The 16911-nt window shown below is 42.6% G+C and overlaps 1 protein-coding gene across 1 annotated transcript in view; it reads left to right on the top strand.

Annotated features, from left to right (window-relative positions):
- The window catches only part of LOC134359598 (mucin-5AC-like), a 196743-nt gene that overhangs the window by 123720 nt on the left and 56112 nt on the right, over nt 1-16911 (top strand). Inside the window, exons 29-30 of the mRNA XM_063073094.1 lie at nt 3974-4024; nt 5407-5466. Of these exons, the coding sequence (XP_062929164.1) occupies nt 3974-4024; nt 5407-5466 (111 nt within the window). The remainder of the gene's footprint in view (nt 1-3973; nt 4025-5406; nt 5467-16911) is intronic.

The following is a 16911-nucleotide window of genomic DNA, read 5'->3' as shown; positions in this document are numbered from 1 at the left end:
TACCTCCAAAAGAAAAGCTTTTTCGGAATCCTTTCAGGTTGAGGTAGGAGATATCATACGGAGACGTAAAGAAATGACAAGTAAATTAAAGAAATATTACACATTTCTTAACAGAACTAAGACCCCAGACTGCATGTTGTGACCTTTATTGCAGGGTTTTCAGTACAACCATAATTATGTCTAGTGGCACCTAAAAAATTTGTGGAGAGGCCCACTTCCCTACCTGAACAATTGCACTGGGGGTAATGTCAACAAAGAATCACCAGGTTCATTTCTGCTATGATTGGGGAGTGGGGCAATTTGTCCCCCTGGATAAGACCTGTATGGTCTTGAGTTCAGAAGAATGAGGGATGATTTCAAAGAAACAAACAGAACTCTTATAGGATTTAACACATTTGATAAAACGATGAACCTTCGTATTGGAGGCATCGAGAAACAGAACTGAGGCATCACTACTTCAAAGTAAAGCATTGATTATTCAGAACTGAGGTGGAAGGAAAGGTCTCCACATAAAGGTTGTAAATCTTTAGAATTCTTCCTTCGTAGGTGCTGTAGGTACTCAGTCATTACGTGTACTTAATGCATGTGTCGATAAATTCTTGGTTATGAAGAGATGTGGGTTTAGTGCAAGGAAGTGATGCTGAAGTTAAAGATATTACCTAATGGTGGAGTGGGGATGAGGTGACAAATGTCCTTCCCCTACTTCTCATGAACACGAGAAATTCTGCAGATGCTGGAAATCCAAAGCAACAGCCGCAAAATGCTGGAGGAACTCAGCAGGTCAGACAGCATCTACAGAAATGAATAAACAGTCAGCTTTTCAGGCCGAGACTCTTCTTCAGGACTGGAAAGGAATGGGGAAGACACCAGAATGAAAAGGGTGTGGGGTTAGGGGAAGGAGGATAGTTAGAAGGTGATAGGTGAAGCCAGGTGGGTTTTGCTTTCAACGCAACATTTCTTCTCTCTTCTATCAGTTACCCTTTCTTCATTGTTTACTCTTAAAGTATATTCTGTATATCCGTTGGTACAGAAGAGGGAAGTTGAAAGGTGAAGTGAGGAGAAGTTTGTTGCACTGGTTCCTGAAAAGGGTTTCCAGGGGCAGTAGTAGAAACAGGCAGATAGGTGTAGTTTAGAGGGGTGTTATGACACTAGAGTGTGAAGGGAATGGTGGGATATGAACGATACACAGGAGGAGGACATTTAGTATAAATTGGCATCAGGAGTGGCACAACATCATGGGCTAAGTATCCTACCCACTGCTCTACTGTCCTGTCTCTCTCTCTGGGTAGAACTTTAACTTACAGGGCAACTTTTAACAAACTTTGTTGCTGACATTGTATTTAGTGGGTTTGGATTTGCAATAGGAATTAAACACTGTTGAGATTTGTATCATTTTGAATGGCTATCAGATCGGAGGCTTCCAGGATTGTTTAGTACTTCAGGGTGTGGTGGAACGACTCTTGACTGTTGGAGATTGTTGTTAGATGAACGATAAATGTAACGATTTGAACATGGCTGAAATCCAGTGATGCTGTTCAGATATCGCATATAGAAAATCTAAATGTCGAGTTGTTCAAATAATGCATTTAGAAGATCTGCTGATTAAACCCAAGAATGGAACTTCTTTTCCTACTTTATGTAAATCCTTGAAGCTACATTATTTGCATTGCCTTGCAGGGTTACCTCCCGATTTTTTCCAAAATGTACAAGCACCTCCCCCCATAGTCTGAGAGTATAAAGTGTATCTTCTCATTCAACCCTAGTACATCAAGAGTCCAACACAATATCCAACTACCTTGCAGCACATTTAACCCTAAGGTTCGCTGATTTGCCAGAAAGCCGTCATCAGGGGAACTCCAGGCATCTTGCTGGTCCCTCTCAAAGGAACTTTTGAGCTTTATGCTGTGGAGTTTAGCCTCAGCTGGAATGAGCTTCACCCAACATTTAACTCTGCTGATCCATTAGTCTACGACCCAATCACTTGCCCCAGAATTGCAGCCAAAATGAGACTACTTAGTAACCAGCACAATGTTGGTCTGCTTGTTTCAGTCTTGTTTACACAAGAACTCTGTGTTCTAACTCATTTTTCAGACAGCAGCAGACTAAAACTTTCACTGATATGACCAGATATTCCTTTCTAATGGTATGTTTTAGTAATAATCTAGTACAGAATATTATGTTGCAAATGCCAGGCAATTAGTTGAGAATTATGTTTCTCAGTCTGGTTCATGTGCATTTGTTACTGGTTGGCTCATTGCTCAGTGATGTTGAAGCACCTTCAATAACTCCAAAAGATTGAAGTAGGGTAAATACTGAAAGGCTTTTATTCCCAGTGAAATACGACTTCCATGCTGAGTGTCTTCCCCCGAACTGAGGGGGAGGGCAAGGCGAAATCACCTTTATTCAGGGGTCTGTGGGAGGAGCAACAGGGGCAGTCAGCAGAGGGGTGTGTCCAGACAGTTAACCCAGTTACAACATATATATATATATGGTTTACCACAGATGTTCATTGATTTGCCAAAAACAACATTCATGGTATGTATCTGCAGAAAGTGATGTCTAAATAATAAGGGTTATTCTTTTGTTTATTTTGATTAAAGAGCATATTCTCAGCTTTGAAAATGCTTGTCATTTATTGCTGAGGCAGTGGACCCCGATAATGAGCAAGTCGATGTGGTCAGTAGCATCAGGAGTGGAGCCATGGTGACCCGCCTTCAACCAAAGACAAGGTCCAGAGTGTCTGCAGTTTGGGAGCCACACATTTTCACAGCAAAGGCACAATTAACCAGGTTATCACAACATTACAGAGGCTGATTATGGGTGGCCAAGTGTCTGTGTTGTTGGGAGCAGAAAACATCATCTGGAAGAGGTGTGTGGGACCTGGCATTGAACAGCTTCATGGGGAGGGGTAAGGTGACTGAGTCCTTTTTAGACCCATTGATATCATGATGCCATAGGCCTGTACAAATGAGCTTTGAAATTAGCATCATGAGAGAAAAGGCACCTTCAGAAGAAAGGCAAGTAGCTTAATGTCATCTGTGAAAGCTTAGTGGCCACAACAGTTCCTAGTGCTGGTTCCCCCAATGTCTGTCTTCCCTTGTAATCCTCCAAAAGGTGGTTTTGCGCAGGAAATAATGAACAGCATTTGTGTGTGTTGCACAGGAAATGATGTAACATGGAGACAATGCCGACCCACAAGTGCAGCCCATAACAGGAAGTGTCCCCTGTTGTGAACCAGTAGCTATTGTTACCTTAGGAATGCATCAGCACTTATAACATGGATTTCACTGGGAAATGAGGTTGCTTTACACTTTATACTTTATTGTCACCAAACAATTGATACTAGAACGTACAATCATCATAGCGATATTTGATTCTGTGCTTCCCACTCCCTGGATTACAAATCGATAGTAAATATTAAAAATTTAAATTATAAATCATAAACAGAAAATAGAAAATAGTAAAATGGAAAGTAAGGTAGTGCAAAAAAACCAAGAGGCAGGTCCGGATATTTGGAGGATACGGCCCAGATCCGGGTCAGGATCCATTCAGCAGTCTTATCATGGTTGGAAAGAAGCTGTTCCCAAATCTGGCCGTACGGGTCTTCAAGCTCCTGAGCCTTTTCCTGGAGGGAAGAGGGATGAAAAGTGTGTTGGCTGGGTGGGTCGTGTCCTTGATTATCCTGGCAGCACTGCTCCAACAGCGTGCGGTGTAAAGTGAGTCCAAGGACGGAAGATTGGTTTGTGTGATGTGCTGCACCATGTTCATGACCTTCTGCAGCTTCTTTTGGTCTGTATTGGCCTGTATATTGGCCAGTATACTCAGTCCAGTTGTATTCTTTCCTCAGGGAAATAGTTCAGCTGTGCAAATGCTAAGAAACAACACTATAGGTGATATTGATTCATTTTTGTGTTTGACTGTATGTACCTAAGAACTAAGTATTTAATTAATTTGAATTAATTTCTTTGAGCAGAAACAACCGAGAAACCAACCACTGTGTCTGCAACTACCAGCTACAAATTGGGTAAGTGAGAGGAATTTATACTTTGCAACAGGTTTGTCTCCATGTTATTTTTGTCTCTGTGTGTTTATCCTGAATTAGGAAGCTAATTATGTTATATCTAAAGTTTATCTTCTGAACTGCCTTTGAAGACTTCATATAAATTGCTACTAATGGAAAGCTTTCAGGAAATTTTGATCCTGGCAAAGTTTAAACCACAGTCATTAAATATGAATCATAAAATAACAGCAAGAGTATACATTGATTACCAAAGATTGAGCTGTTTTAGCTAATTCAAAATTTCTAGACTTTAATTTGTAGTCAGAATCAGCTTTAATATCACTGGTGTACGTCATGAAATTTGTTGTTCTGCATTGCCATATGTAATAAAAATTGTAACTTACAGTGATAAGTATGTATAAAATTAAATAAGTGATGCAAAAAGAGAAAAGAAATAGTGAGGTAGTGCTTGTAGATTCAATGTCCATTCAGAAATCTGATGGTGGAGAGGAAGAAGCTGTTCCTGAATTGTTGGGTGTGTTATTTCAGGCTCCAGTACCACCTCCTTGATGATAGCAATGAGAAGAGGGCATGTCCTGAGTGATGGGGGTCCTTAATGATGGATGTCATCTTCTTAAGGCATCTCTCCTTGAAGATGTCCTGGATGCTGGGGAGGCTGGTGGCCATGATGGAGATGGCTGAGTTTACAAATTTCTGCAGCTTATTTCGATCCTGTCCAGTAGCCCCCCACACACCCCATACCAGATAGTGATGCAGCCATTTAGATTGCTCTGCATGGTACATCTGTAGAAATTTGATGACATACCAAAGACACCCAGTTATCGATCTCCAAGTGTTTGTTCAAGTATATTTTCAATGCAATGAGGGATAAAGCCTCTCTTAACCTTTCAGGCAGAGAATTCCAGACACATGTTAATCTTTGTTGGGGAAAGGCGATAGGCAGAAGGAGATAACTGATCTCCCAGGGGATAGGGCTGTGGAGACAGAAAGGAGGAGGGCAGGTCAGGAAAGCGATGAGCTTGTAGGGAGAGTTGGAGAAGAAAGTTGGGGAGAGGAGGCCCATGGGTTGAAGGGGAGAAACACAGGAAAGATGCTGGGAGAGGATAGAGAATATGTAAGTTTGTGGGGGGCGGTGGGGTTTACCAAAATTAGAGAACTGATGTTCATGTCATTGGACTATAATTTCCAAAGGTGGAAAATGAGGGGGGCCATTCATCAAATATTTATTTTGCCTTACCCTTGCAATTGAGGAACCTGTGGACTGACATATTGTATTGAGTGGGAGTGGAATGGAGAGCCAAATTGGCTAACACCTGGGAGCTCTAGGTAGTTATTGTGAACAGAACACAAGTTACAATTAATGTTTGTTTTTCTCTGCAATACAGAAACCACGTCACTGGCAGAGGAACTGACTACGACAACATCCACCACCAGCAATATACCTGGTGAGTGAATGCAGTTTTTACGTTGCAGTGTGTGTGGCAAATCAGGAATTGGACACCAATTGACAAATTAATTTACATAAACCTCCATAACCAAATTCTTGACACATCCAAAAAAAGAAGCTCCAGGTGTAAATAAAATGTTCCAGTTATCTGAAATAATTTCCTGTTAGTACCGAGGATGTTCAACAGTATCAGATGATAAGTTATGTAAACCAGTCAATCCATTGACTCTATCATGTGGATTCAATTGTAGATCTCTGACTGTTACTCACTGTTTCTAGTGGTGGTTCAGGCGCCTAACTATTTGTTTTGATGACCACGAGAAAATCAACCTACTTCCCATCCATCCCTCTCACTGCAATTTAAATCGACTGCAGCTCCTCTTCTCTCTTTCCCAGTTAAGGTGAATGGATCTTGAATTGATATGTTAACCTTTTTCTCTTTCTACACATGTTCTCTGACCTGCTAAGTTTTTCCAAAATTTTCTGTTTTTTTTTCTAATTCTTACTTACAACATCTGTAGATTTTTAAAATTTAATTAAACCTGAGAATTGGAAAAAATTCAGATTTCAGCAAAGAAGGATCAGGAAATTGTCCAGGAAAGGAAAAGTACCATGCGAGATTATTTTAGTAGCAGCTTCAAAACAGATGGTTTAAAAAAAACTTCCTTGATACCTCCAAAAGAAAAGCTTTCTCGGAATCCTTTGAGGTTGAGGCAGGAGATATCATAGGGAGACATAAAGAAATAACAAGTAAATTAAAGAAATATTACACATATTTCTTAACAGAACTAAGAACCCAGACTGCATGTTGTGACCTATATTGCAAGGTTTTCCAGTACAACTGTAATTATGTCTAATGGCACCTGAAAAATTGTGGAGAGGTCCACTGCCCTACCTGAACAAATGCACTGGGGGTAATGTCATCAAAGAATCACCTGGTTCATGGTGCTATGATTGGGGAGTGGGGCAATTTGTCCCCCTAGATAAGACCTGTACTGTCCTGACTTAAGAAGAATGAGGGGTGATTTCAAAGAAACAATCAGAACTCTTATAGGATTTAACACATTTGATAAAATGATGAAGCTTCGTATTGGAGGCATCGAGAAACAGAACTGAGGCATCACTACTTCAAAGTAAAGCATTGAATATTCAGAACTGAGGTGGAAGGAAAGGTCTCCACATAAAGGTTGTAAATCTTTAGAATTCTTCCTTCGTAGGTGCTGTAGGTACTCAGTCATTACGTGTACTTAATGCATGTGTCGATAAATTCTTGGTTATGAAGAGCTGTGGGTTTAGTGCAAGGAAGTGATGCTGAAGTTAAAGATATTACCTAATGGTGGAGTGGGGATGAGGTGACAAATGTCCTTCCCCTACTTCTCATGAACACGAGAAATTCTGCAGATGCTGGAAATCCAAAGCAACAGCCGCAAAATGCTGGAGGAACTCAGCAGGTCAGACAGCATCTACAGAAATGAATAAACAGTCAGCTTTTCAGGCCGAGACTCTTCTTCAGGACTGGAAAGGAATGGGGAAGACACCAGAATGAAAAGGGTGTGGGGTTAGGGGAAGGAGGATAGTTAGAAGGTGATAGGTGAAGCCAGGTGGGTTTTGCTTTCAACGCAACATTTCTTCTCTCTTCTACTAGTAACCCTTTCTTCATTGTTTACTCTTAAAGTACATTCTGTATATCCGTTGGTACAGAAGAGGGAAGTTGAAAGGTGAAGTGAGGGGAAGTTACTTGCACATTTTCCTGAAAAGGGTTACCAGGGGCAGTTGTAGAAGCATGCAGATAGGTGTAGTTTAGGGTGGTGTTATGACACTAGAGTGTGAAGGGAAAGGTGGGATATGAACGATACACAGGAGGAGGACATTTAGTATAAATTGGCATCAGGAGTGGCACAACATCATGGGCCATATATCCTGCCCACTGCTCTACTGTCCTGTCTCTCTATCTGGGTATTGCTTTAACTTACAGGGCAACTTTTAACAAACTTTGTTGCTGACATTGTATTTAGTGGGTTGGGATTTGCAACAGGAATTGAACACTGTTGAGATTTGTGTCATGTTGAATGGCTATCAGATAGGAGACTTCCAGGATTGTTTAGTACTTCAGGGCGTAGTGGAACGATTCTTGACTGTTGGAGATTGTTGTTAGATGAATGATAGACGTGACAAATTGAACATGGCTGAAATCCAGTGATGCTGTTCAGATATCGCATATAGAAAATCTAAATGTCGAGTTGTTCAAATAATGCATTTAGAAGATCTGCTGATAATACCCAAGAATGGAACTTCTTGTCCTATTTTACATCAATCCTTGGGGCTACATCTTTTGCATTGCCTTGCAAGGTTACCTCCAGACTTTTTCTAAAATGTACAAGCCCCTCCCCCATCGTCTGTGAGTACAATGTATATCTTCTCATTCAACCCAAGTACATCAAGACCCCAGCACAATATCCAGCTACTTTGCAGCACTTTTATCCCTAAGCTTTGCTGATTTCCCAGAAAGCCGTCATCAGGGGAACTCCAGGCATTTTGCTGGTCCCTCTCAAAGGAACTTTTGAGCTTTATGCTGTGGAGTTTAGCCTCAGCTGGAATGAGCTTCACCCAACATTTAACTCTGCTGATCCATTAGTCTACGACCCAATCACTTGCCCCAGAATTGCAGCCAAAATGAGACTACTTAGTAACCAGCACAATGTTGGTCTGCTTGTTTCAGTCTTGTTTACACAAGAACTCTGTGTTCTAACTCATTTTTCAGACAGCAGCAGACTAAAACTTTCACTGATATGACCAGATATTCCTTTCTAATGGTATGTTTTAGTAATAATCTAGTACAGAATACTATGTTGCAAATGCCAGGCAATTAGTTAAGAATTATATTTCTCAGTCTGGTTCACGTGCATTTGTTACCTGTTGGCTGATTGCTCAGTGATGTCCATGAGTTGCCAAAAACAATATTCACGATATGTATCTGTAGAAAGTTATGTCTAAATAATAAGGGTTATTCTTCTGTTTATTTTGATTAAAGAGCATATTCTCAGCTTTGAAAAAGCTTGTCATTTATTGCTGAGGCAGTGGACCCCGATAATGAGCAAGTCGATGTGGTCAGTAGCGTCAGGAGTGGAGCCATGGCGACCCGCCTTCAAAGACAAGGTCCAGAGTGTCTGCAGTTTGGGAGCCACACATTTTCACAGCAAAGGCACAATTAACCAGGTTATCACAACATTACAGAGGCTGATTATGGGTGGCCAAGTGTCTGTGTTGTTGGGAGCAGAAAACATCATCTGGAAGAGGTGTGTGGGACCTGGCTTTGAACAGCTTCATGGGGAGGGGTAAGGTGACTGAGTCCTTTTTAGACCCATTGATATCATGATGCCATAGGCCTGTACAAATGAGCTTTGAAATTAGCATCATGAGAGAAAAGGCACCTTCAGAAGAAAGGCAAGTAGCTTAATGTCATCTGTGAAAGCTTAGTGGCCACAACAGTTCCTAGTGCTGGTTCCTCCAATGTCTGTCTTCCCTTGTAATCCTCCAAAAGGTGGTTTTGCGCAGGAAATAATGAACAGCATTTGTGTGTGTTGCACAGGAAATGATGTAACATGGAGACAATGCCAGATCCACAAGTGCAGCCCATAACAGGAAGTGTCCCCTGTTGTGAACCAGCAGCTATCATTACCGTAGGAATGCATCAGCACTTATAACATGGATTTCACTGGGAAATGTGGTTGCTTAAGGGAAAGCTGAGATACAGGTAGTTTTCTGGAAACACAACTCCTCCCTAATGCTGGGATTACTTGTAATTTCCCAGGGCAAGCTCACTTACAACGCACTAGGCACCAACTGCTGCATCCACAATGCAACTCCATTTTCAGAAATGCAGGCTGAACAGAATAGCTCACTTGGGCTGGCGCAGTCTCATCTTGGCAGTTGTATAACAGGAGAATTCTGGACACTATCATCATGATCAGTAAAAGGTAGCATGTCATTTGGGTCTGCTGTTGGGTCTGGGAGGTTTAGCCCTTGGGAACATTGGGTGTCGACAAAAATAACTGCAGCACCGGTGACACCTACATCCTGAAAATGAAAAGTTAAACCGAGAGACATGGTGTGCATTAGAACTATCTGAGACATCTTATCTGATATATAGAAACAACCTCAACAACTGAGGCGCTGTCTTTCTCAGATATGCCTTTCTAATAATTGCTTCAAAAATGATTGCAACTTTGAGCTTTCTGTTGTAAATCATAGACTACTTTTAAAGGGTTGTATTTCTGGGGCTGTTTTAAACAAGAAAGCACAAAGCAGGAAAGTGAATCCAGTTAATGGAATACAGTATTTAGGAATGTGTATGGTGAGCACAAACAGTCTCATGATTAGAGAGGCTGCAGAGACTGGAGATGCTGGACTCCGGGAGCAACAAACTCCTGAAGGAACTCTGCAGTTGAGTGGAGTCTGGGGGAGGAAAGGAGCTGTTGACGTTTCAGTTCAAAACACTGAAACCTGAGCCTGGATGCAGAATTTCAACCTGAATCATCAGTTAGTCTTCTCCTCCACAGATACTGCTCAACCTGCTGAGTTCCTCCAGCAGATTGCTTGTTGCTCATGATGACGTGCTTCCAGAACGTGAAGTGAGAAGGTGTATTGCTTAGAATTTGCTTCCACAGAACACTTTAGAGGTCAAATTACTGGATATATTTAATAGAACAGACAGACTTCTTGTCTCAAAAGTGTCCAGAGGGAATGGGGAGACCAGCCCTTATCATGTTGAATGGTAGAGCAGACACAAAGGGCTGAATGGCCTATGCCCACTCTTATTTCCCACGTTTCCAGGTGATACAGATGACGATTTCTTTCTGCTTGGATATATGGACTTCTTCCTCTCTGGTAAATGGCAGATGGAATTTAATGCATAGAAGTGTGAGGTGTTGCACTTTCAAAGGTCAAGTGAGTGTAGGACTTACGCAGGGGACAGTAGGTCACTGAGGAGTACAGCAGAAAAGGGGGATCTGGGAATCCAGTTATATAATTCCTTGAAAATGGCATCACAGTTTTATGGGGTTGTAAAGAGGGGCTTAGACATATTGGCCTTCATAAATCAAAGTATTGAGTACAGTAGATGGAACATTATGCTGAAGTTGTATAAGATGTTGGTGAGGCCTAATTTGGAGTATCATGTGCAGTTCTGGTCACTCACCTGTAGGAAAGATATCAGTAAGACTGAACGTGTATGAAGAAAATTTACAAGGTTGTTGCCTGGACTGAAGCTCCTAAGTTATAGAGAAAGGTTGACCAGGTAAGGACTTTATTCTCTGGAGTGTAGGATAATGAGGAGAGGTTTAATTAAGTTAAAGTTAAAGTCTGTCTTGAGCCTTGTGGCCCATCAGGCCGGTGTTTTTGCCCGTTTGTGTGGCGTGAAACGACTGAGCGTTCGAGACTCCCCCCCCCTCCCCCCCCCCAGATAAGATGCCAGTCTATCACAAGGTTAACCCCCAGCATTTGCCAGTACCCATTTTCAGCTGGGTGGACTGGAGCAGTGTGTGGTTAAGTGCCTTGATCAAAGACACAACACGTTGCCTTGGCTGTGACTCAAATCTACGACCTTCAGATCGTGAACCCAATGCCCTAACCACTTGGCCACGTGCCACACGAGAGATTTAATAGAGGTATACAAAATTGAATGACATAAATTGGGTAAATGCAAGCAGGTGTTTAACACTGAGGTTGGGTGAGATTAGATCTCATTTCTACCCTTTTCTACCTCCTACCCAAGATCCACAACCTGCCTGTCCATGTAGACCCATTGTTTCTGCTTGTTCCTGCCCCACCAAACTTAAATCTGTATATCTAGACTCTGTTTTATCCGCCCTGGTTCAGGCCCTTACTTCCTACATCCATGACACTTCACACACTCTGGATATTTTCAATGACTTCAAGTTCCCTGGCCCCAGTTGTTTCATTTCCACCATGGATAGCCACTCCTTATACACCTCATCCCCTATTGGGTGGGCCTTAAGGCTCTCCACTCCTTTCTTGACAACAGACCCATGCTGCTCCCCCCCACCACCGTTATCCTCTGCCTGGCAGAACTGGTCCTCACTCCTTTGGCTCCTCCCATTTCCTTCAAAGCAAAGGGTTAACCATGGGCACTTGCATAAGTCCCAGCTGTGCCTTCCTTTTTGTTGGCTACGTGGAACAGTCTATGTTCCAAGCCTATACTGCTATCACTCCCCGAATTTTCCTACGCTACATCAATAGGTGCACTGCTTCCTCTTCCTATAGTCATAGTCATACTTTATTAATCCCGGGGGAAATTGGTTTTCGTTACAGTTGCTCCATAAATAATAAATAGTAATAGAACCATAAATAGTTAAATAGTAATATGTAAATTATGCCAGTAAATTATGAAATAAGTCCAGGACCAGCCTATTGGCTCAGGATGTCTGACCCTCCAGGGGAGGAGTTGTAAAGTTTGATGGCCACAAGCAGGAATGACTTCCTATGACGCTCAGTGCTGCATCTTGGTGGAATGGGTCTCTGGCTGAATGTACTCCTGTGCCCACCCAGTACATTATGTAGTGGATGGGAGACATTGACCAAGATGGCATGCAACTTAGACAGCATCCTCTTTTCAGACACCACCGTGAGAGAGTCCAGTTCCATCCTCACAACATCACTGGCCTTACGAATGAGTTTGTTGATTCTGTTGGTGTCTGCCACCTTCAGCCTGCTGCCCCAGCACACAACAGCAAACATGATAACACTGGCCACCACAGACTCGTAGAACATCCTCAGCATCGTCCGGCAGATGTTAAAGGACCTCAGTTTCCTCAGGAAATAGAGACGGCTCTGACCCTTCTAGTAGACAGCCTCAGTGTTCTTTGACCAGTCCAGTTTATTGTCAATTCATATCCCCAGGTATTTGTAATCCTTCACTACGTCCACACTGACCCCCCGAATGGAAACAGGGGTCACCGGTACCTTAGCTCTCCTCAGGTCTACCACCAGCTCCTTAGTCTTTTTCACATTAAGCTGCACCCATGCTGAGATCATCAACTTCATCAACTTTGCCTTCAGCTTCTGCTCTGCCCTCAAATGTACCTGGTCCATTTCTGATACCTCCCTCCCCTTTCTTGATCTCTCTGTCTCTTTCTCTGGAGACAGCTTATCTACTGATATCTTTTATAAAACTGCTGATTCTCACAACTACCTGGACTGTACCTCTTCCCACTCTCTCAGTTTCTCTATCTTCATCTCATCTTCTCTCAGGATGAGGCTTTCCATTCCAGAACTAATGAGATGTCCTTCCTCTTCAAAGAAAGGAGCTTTCCTTCCTTCGCTAACAATGCTGTCATCATTCACATCTCTTCCATTTTGCACATGTTTTCCCTCACCCAATCCTCCCACCACCTCTGGAGGGATAGGGTTCCTCATCCTCAACTACCAGCCCATCACCCTCTTCGTCCAGCACGTAATTCTCCACAACTTTCGCCATCTCCATGGGATCCCATCACCAAGCACATCTTTCACTCTTGTCCTTTCATCTGTCCCCACTGATCTCCCTCCTGGTACTTATCCTTGCAAACGGAACAAGTACCATAGCTGCCCCTACACCTCCTCTCTCACTACCATTCAGGACCTCAAACGTTTCTTCCAGGTGAGGTGGCACTCCATCTATGATTCAGTTGCAGTCATATACTGTATCCAGTGCTCCCTATGTGGCCTCCTGTATATCGGTGAGATCCGACATAGATTCTGAGATTGCTCCGTTGATCGCTTACACTCCGCCCACCAGAAAAAGCGGGATCTCCCTGTAGCCACCCATTTTAATTCTACTTCCCACTCACATTCCGACATATCACCCTATGACCTCCTCTACTGCTGCATTGAGGCCGCATTCAAGTTGGGGGAGCAACACCTATACTCTGTCTGGGTAGCCTCCGTATGAACATTGATTTCTTGAATTTCCAGTAATTGCCCCCTCCTCACCTTTATCATTCCCCATTCCCATTTCCCCCTCTCACCTTATCTCCCTACCTGCCCACCACCTCCCTCTGGTGCTCCTTCCCCATCCCTTTCTTCCATGGTCTTCTACCCTCTCCTATCAGAATCCCCCTTCTCCAGCCCCTTATCTCTTTCACAAGTCAGATTCCCAGCTCTGCACTTCACCTCTCCCACTTTCCTAGCTTCATCTATCACATACCACCTTGTACTTCTTCCTTCCCTACCCTTCCCACCTTCTTGTTCTAACTTCTGATCTGTTTTTTTTTCCCCAGTCCTGATGAAGGGTCTTAGTCCTGGCCTGCTGAGTTCCTCCGGCATTCCGTGTGTGTTGCTAGGACTAGGGCTCATGGGTTATGTCAAAGGTGAAATGCTTAAGGGGAACATAAAGAGGAACTTCTTCACTCAGAGGGTGGTGTGAGTGTGCAATGAGCTGCCAGCGGAAGTGGTGGATCCAGGTTCACTTCCAACATTTGAGAGAAGTTTGGGTAAGTACATGGATGGGAGGTTTACGGATGGCTATGGGACAGGAGGTATCAATGGGACTAGGCAGAATAATAGCTCAGCATGAACTAGATGGGCCGAAGTGTTCCATGACTCTCTGTAGCTGAAATGTAAGCCTTTGAATGATGCGAACTCATAGGATCTCACCATCTCCTATTTTTTTGCTCTTTGAAAACAGCTCCACAAATAGAAATATTGGCCACACATTATCTACCACCGCCCACATAGCAGGTACATAATAGTGGGCTTCTAACCCTTACACGTTCAGCCTCCAAGGGTGCCTGATTTATTACTACTTCCAATGAGCAGGTAATAAAATATGGCTATGATTCTGTGTCAGATTATTCTCTGTAATTGATTGCTTTGGAAAGAATGATATCATTAGAGCAAAGTGGAAGTTAAAGGGCTGTATTTAGGAATTCTCATTGCTACCATGACATTGAATGGAATGGGATGCAAGTTGGGAATTGAATGGGAGTGCAGCAAGTTTTAAAATGCCCATTTATTCCAATGAACAAGTTTCCCATATGATCCTTCAATACACAAAGTTCTGAACGAGTATTGCGTCCTCAAGAAATTTCAGTCTATATTAGGAAACTGTAGGATGTGAGGTTCGTTGTACTATTTTAAAAGTGTGATAAAATTGGGTATTGGTTCTGACTGAAACCGAATGTTGGCAGGTGAATGCCAGGGATGTGGTGAAATGTGTAACACCTCAAGCTGGCAGTGCATTTTGTACAATATCAGTCAATTCTAACCCTCTGTCTCGACTGATACCCTCATCGATGCTCCAGCTGAACTTGGCTATTCCATTAGACACTTGGTTGACCACACTTGTTGCTTCCTCTGCAGTATTGTGATTATCCAAAATTCTCCTGCTTGGTTTTCTAAATTACATCAGGTGACAGTGTGAAGATGTCCTGGATCCTACGAAGGCTAGTGTCCATGACGGAGCTGTCTAAGTTTATAAATCTCTGCAGTTTATTCTGCTCCTGTGCAGTCTCTCCTCCCCACTCCCCATTACCAGATGCTGCTGCAACCAGTTAGAATGCTCTCCATGGTACATCTGCAGAAATTTGCGAGTGTCATTGGTGACATACCAGATCTCCCCAAATTCCCAAAGAAATATAGCTGCTGTTGTGCCTTCTTTGTAGCTGCATCAATATGATACCCAGGAACTTGAAATTTCTTACTCTCTACACTTCTGGTCCCTCTATGAGGACTGGTATGTGTTCCCTCGTCTTACCCTTTTGGAAGTCCACAATTAGTTCTTTGGCCACTATATGAATACAACCATCAATTTATTTGTCATTTTAAGCGTGGCTAGATATAGCAGGAAAAATAAATCAATAAAATAATACAAACTCTTGGGACCTCCAGCAAGAAGTGTTAGAGTGTTCATTATATTCTGCAATGCAGAATTGACTTCACCATCAGAGATGCTGACAGTAGCCATATCCACTACCAGCTACATAGCAGCCAAAGACTGCCATTTATACTTGCACTAAGTTGGTTTCCAAAAATGTTTATTTGTTCTGTTCACTCTGTATTGAACAAGTAACAAATTGGAACTTTAACAATTAAATCTCAACTTTATTCCAATTGGTTTTGCATTCATAGGCGTCATCTTGTATCTTCTTAAATAGGTTTCAGAAAATGACTTTCCTCTTACCTCATTATTTGGAACAATTAATACAAATTTATCAGCAAACGAACAATTGCTTGCAATACATGTTAATTTCCACCACCAAGTACCTGATACCTGCCCTGAAGATTTGAAGTTTTCAGGCATTAATCGGATTATTTCTGAATAGCCGGTATCCCGTGCAAGCATGGGGAGATGAATCTTGAGCAGTGCTAGATCTCTGTGGGATTTGTGGAGCACTTGGTTGTTTCAGCTCTTATCACCAGAGACCATTGGTCATTGAATGCTGGGGTGCAGTGAACTGGGCTGTGCCAAAGTTAAGAATTGACTTCGGACTACCCTTCTGACGTCAGTATGTACATGCGGTTTGACTGTACATCCACACCAAAGCCCTTTGCCCTTTACATCTCTCCTGCCATGGATACCCATGAGACTACATATGCTAGAATCTGGAGCAAGAAACAAAATATTGTACAGCATCTGACCCACTGAGATCCTCCAGCATCTTGTTTGCTACCTCTCCTGACATGCTTCCCTGCATTTCACTCTTCTGGGATCTCTAAACACTCCAAACATTCTTCAGCCATTATGTTGACCACACCTCTTTCTAAGGTAAACCTATGACTTCCCTCCTTGATAGTTTGACCTAGTCCTGACATTCCCCTCCAACTGCACCCCATCCCTCCCATTGCACCTCTAAGTTCAGCCTTCCCCAAGGAACCACTCCTGTACTTTAATTCATGTTAGTGCCAAACTGTTGATAATATTCTTAACTACCCGTGTTAATCATTATTGTTAAGGGTTCTAACTGGGCAGTTCAGAAAATTACCAAGAGTGTCACAGAGGGAAGCTGCTAGCTTGCTCACATCTGAAAATGCAGCAGAAGAGTGCCAGAACTGAAAATAGTGCATGGGGAGATGGATTGGATTAGAATAACAAACTGAAAAATGAAGGAACGTGCAATGACAGGAGAATGGGATCCAAGAACAGCAAGGAAAGTGCTGGGCTTGTGGCAATGTAACAACTTAATTAAACTGCTGATCATTAACTTATTAGACCAGAACTTACTGTCATCAGTAAACTGCCTATACATCCTGTTGGCTCAGGTAAATGGGACAGTAACAACCTGCAAGGTTAAGCCAGCTGTACTTGTCATGGAAAAGTGCAAAGTAGGTAGAGTGTGTGCGTGTGTATGTATGGTTGGTGAGACGGGACAATTAAATGTGATGTCTCCCAAAAATAATCTAAAACCCACTGTCAGCTAGCTAAACACTTTCTCTGGAATATCAAAAG

Source organism: Mobula hypostoma, chromosome 20 (genome assembly GCF_963921235.1).
Source record: "Mobula hypostoma chromosome 20, sMobHyp1.1, whole genome shotgun sequence".
NCBI classification, from domain to species: domain Eukaryota; kingdom Metazoa; phylum Chordata; class Chondrichthyes; order Myliobatiformes; family Myliobatidae; genus Mobula; species Mobula hypostoma.
Note: the sequence above shows the minus strand (reverse complement) of the source record. Positions and strands in the feature narration are given on the sequence as shown.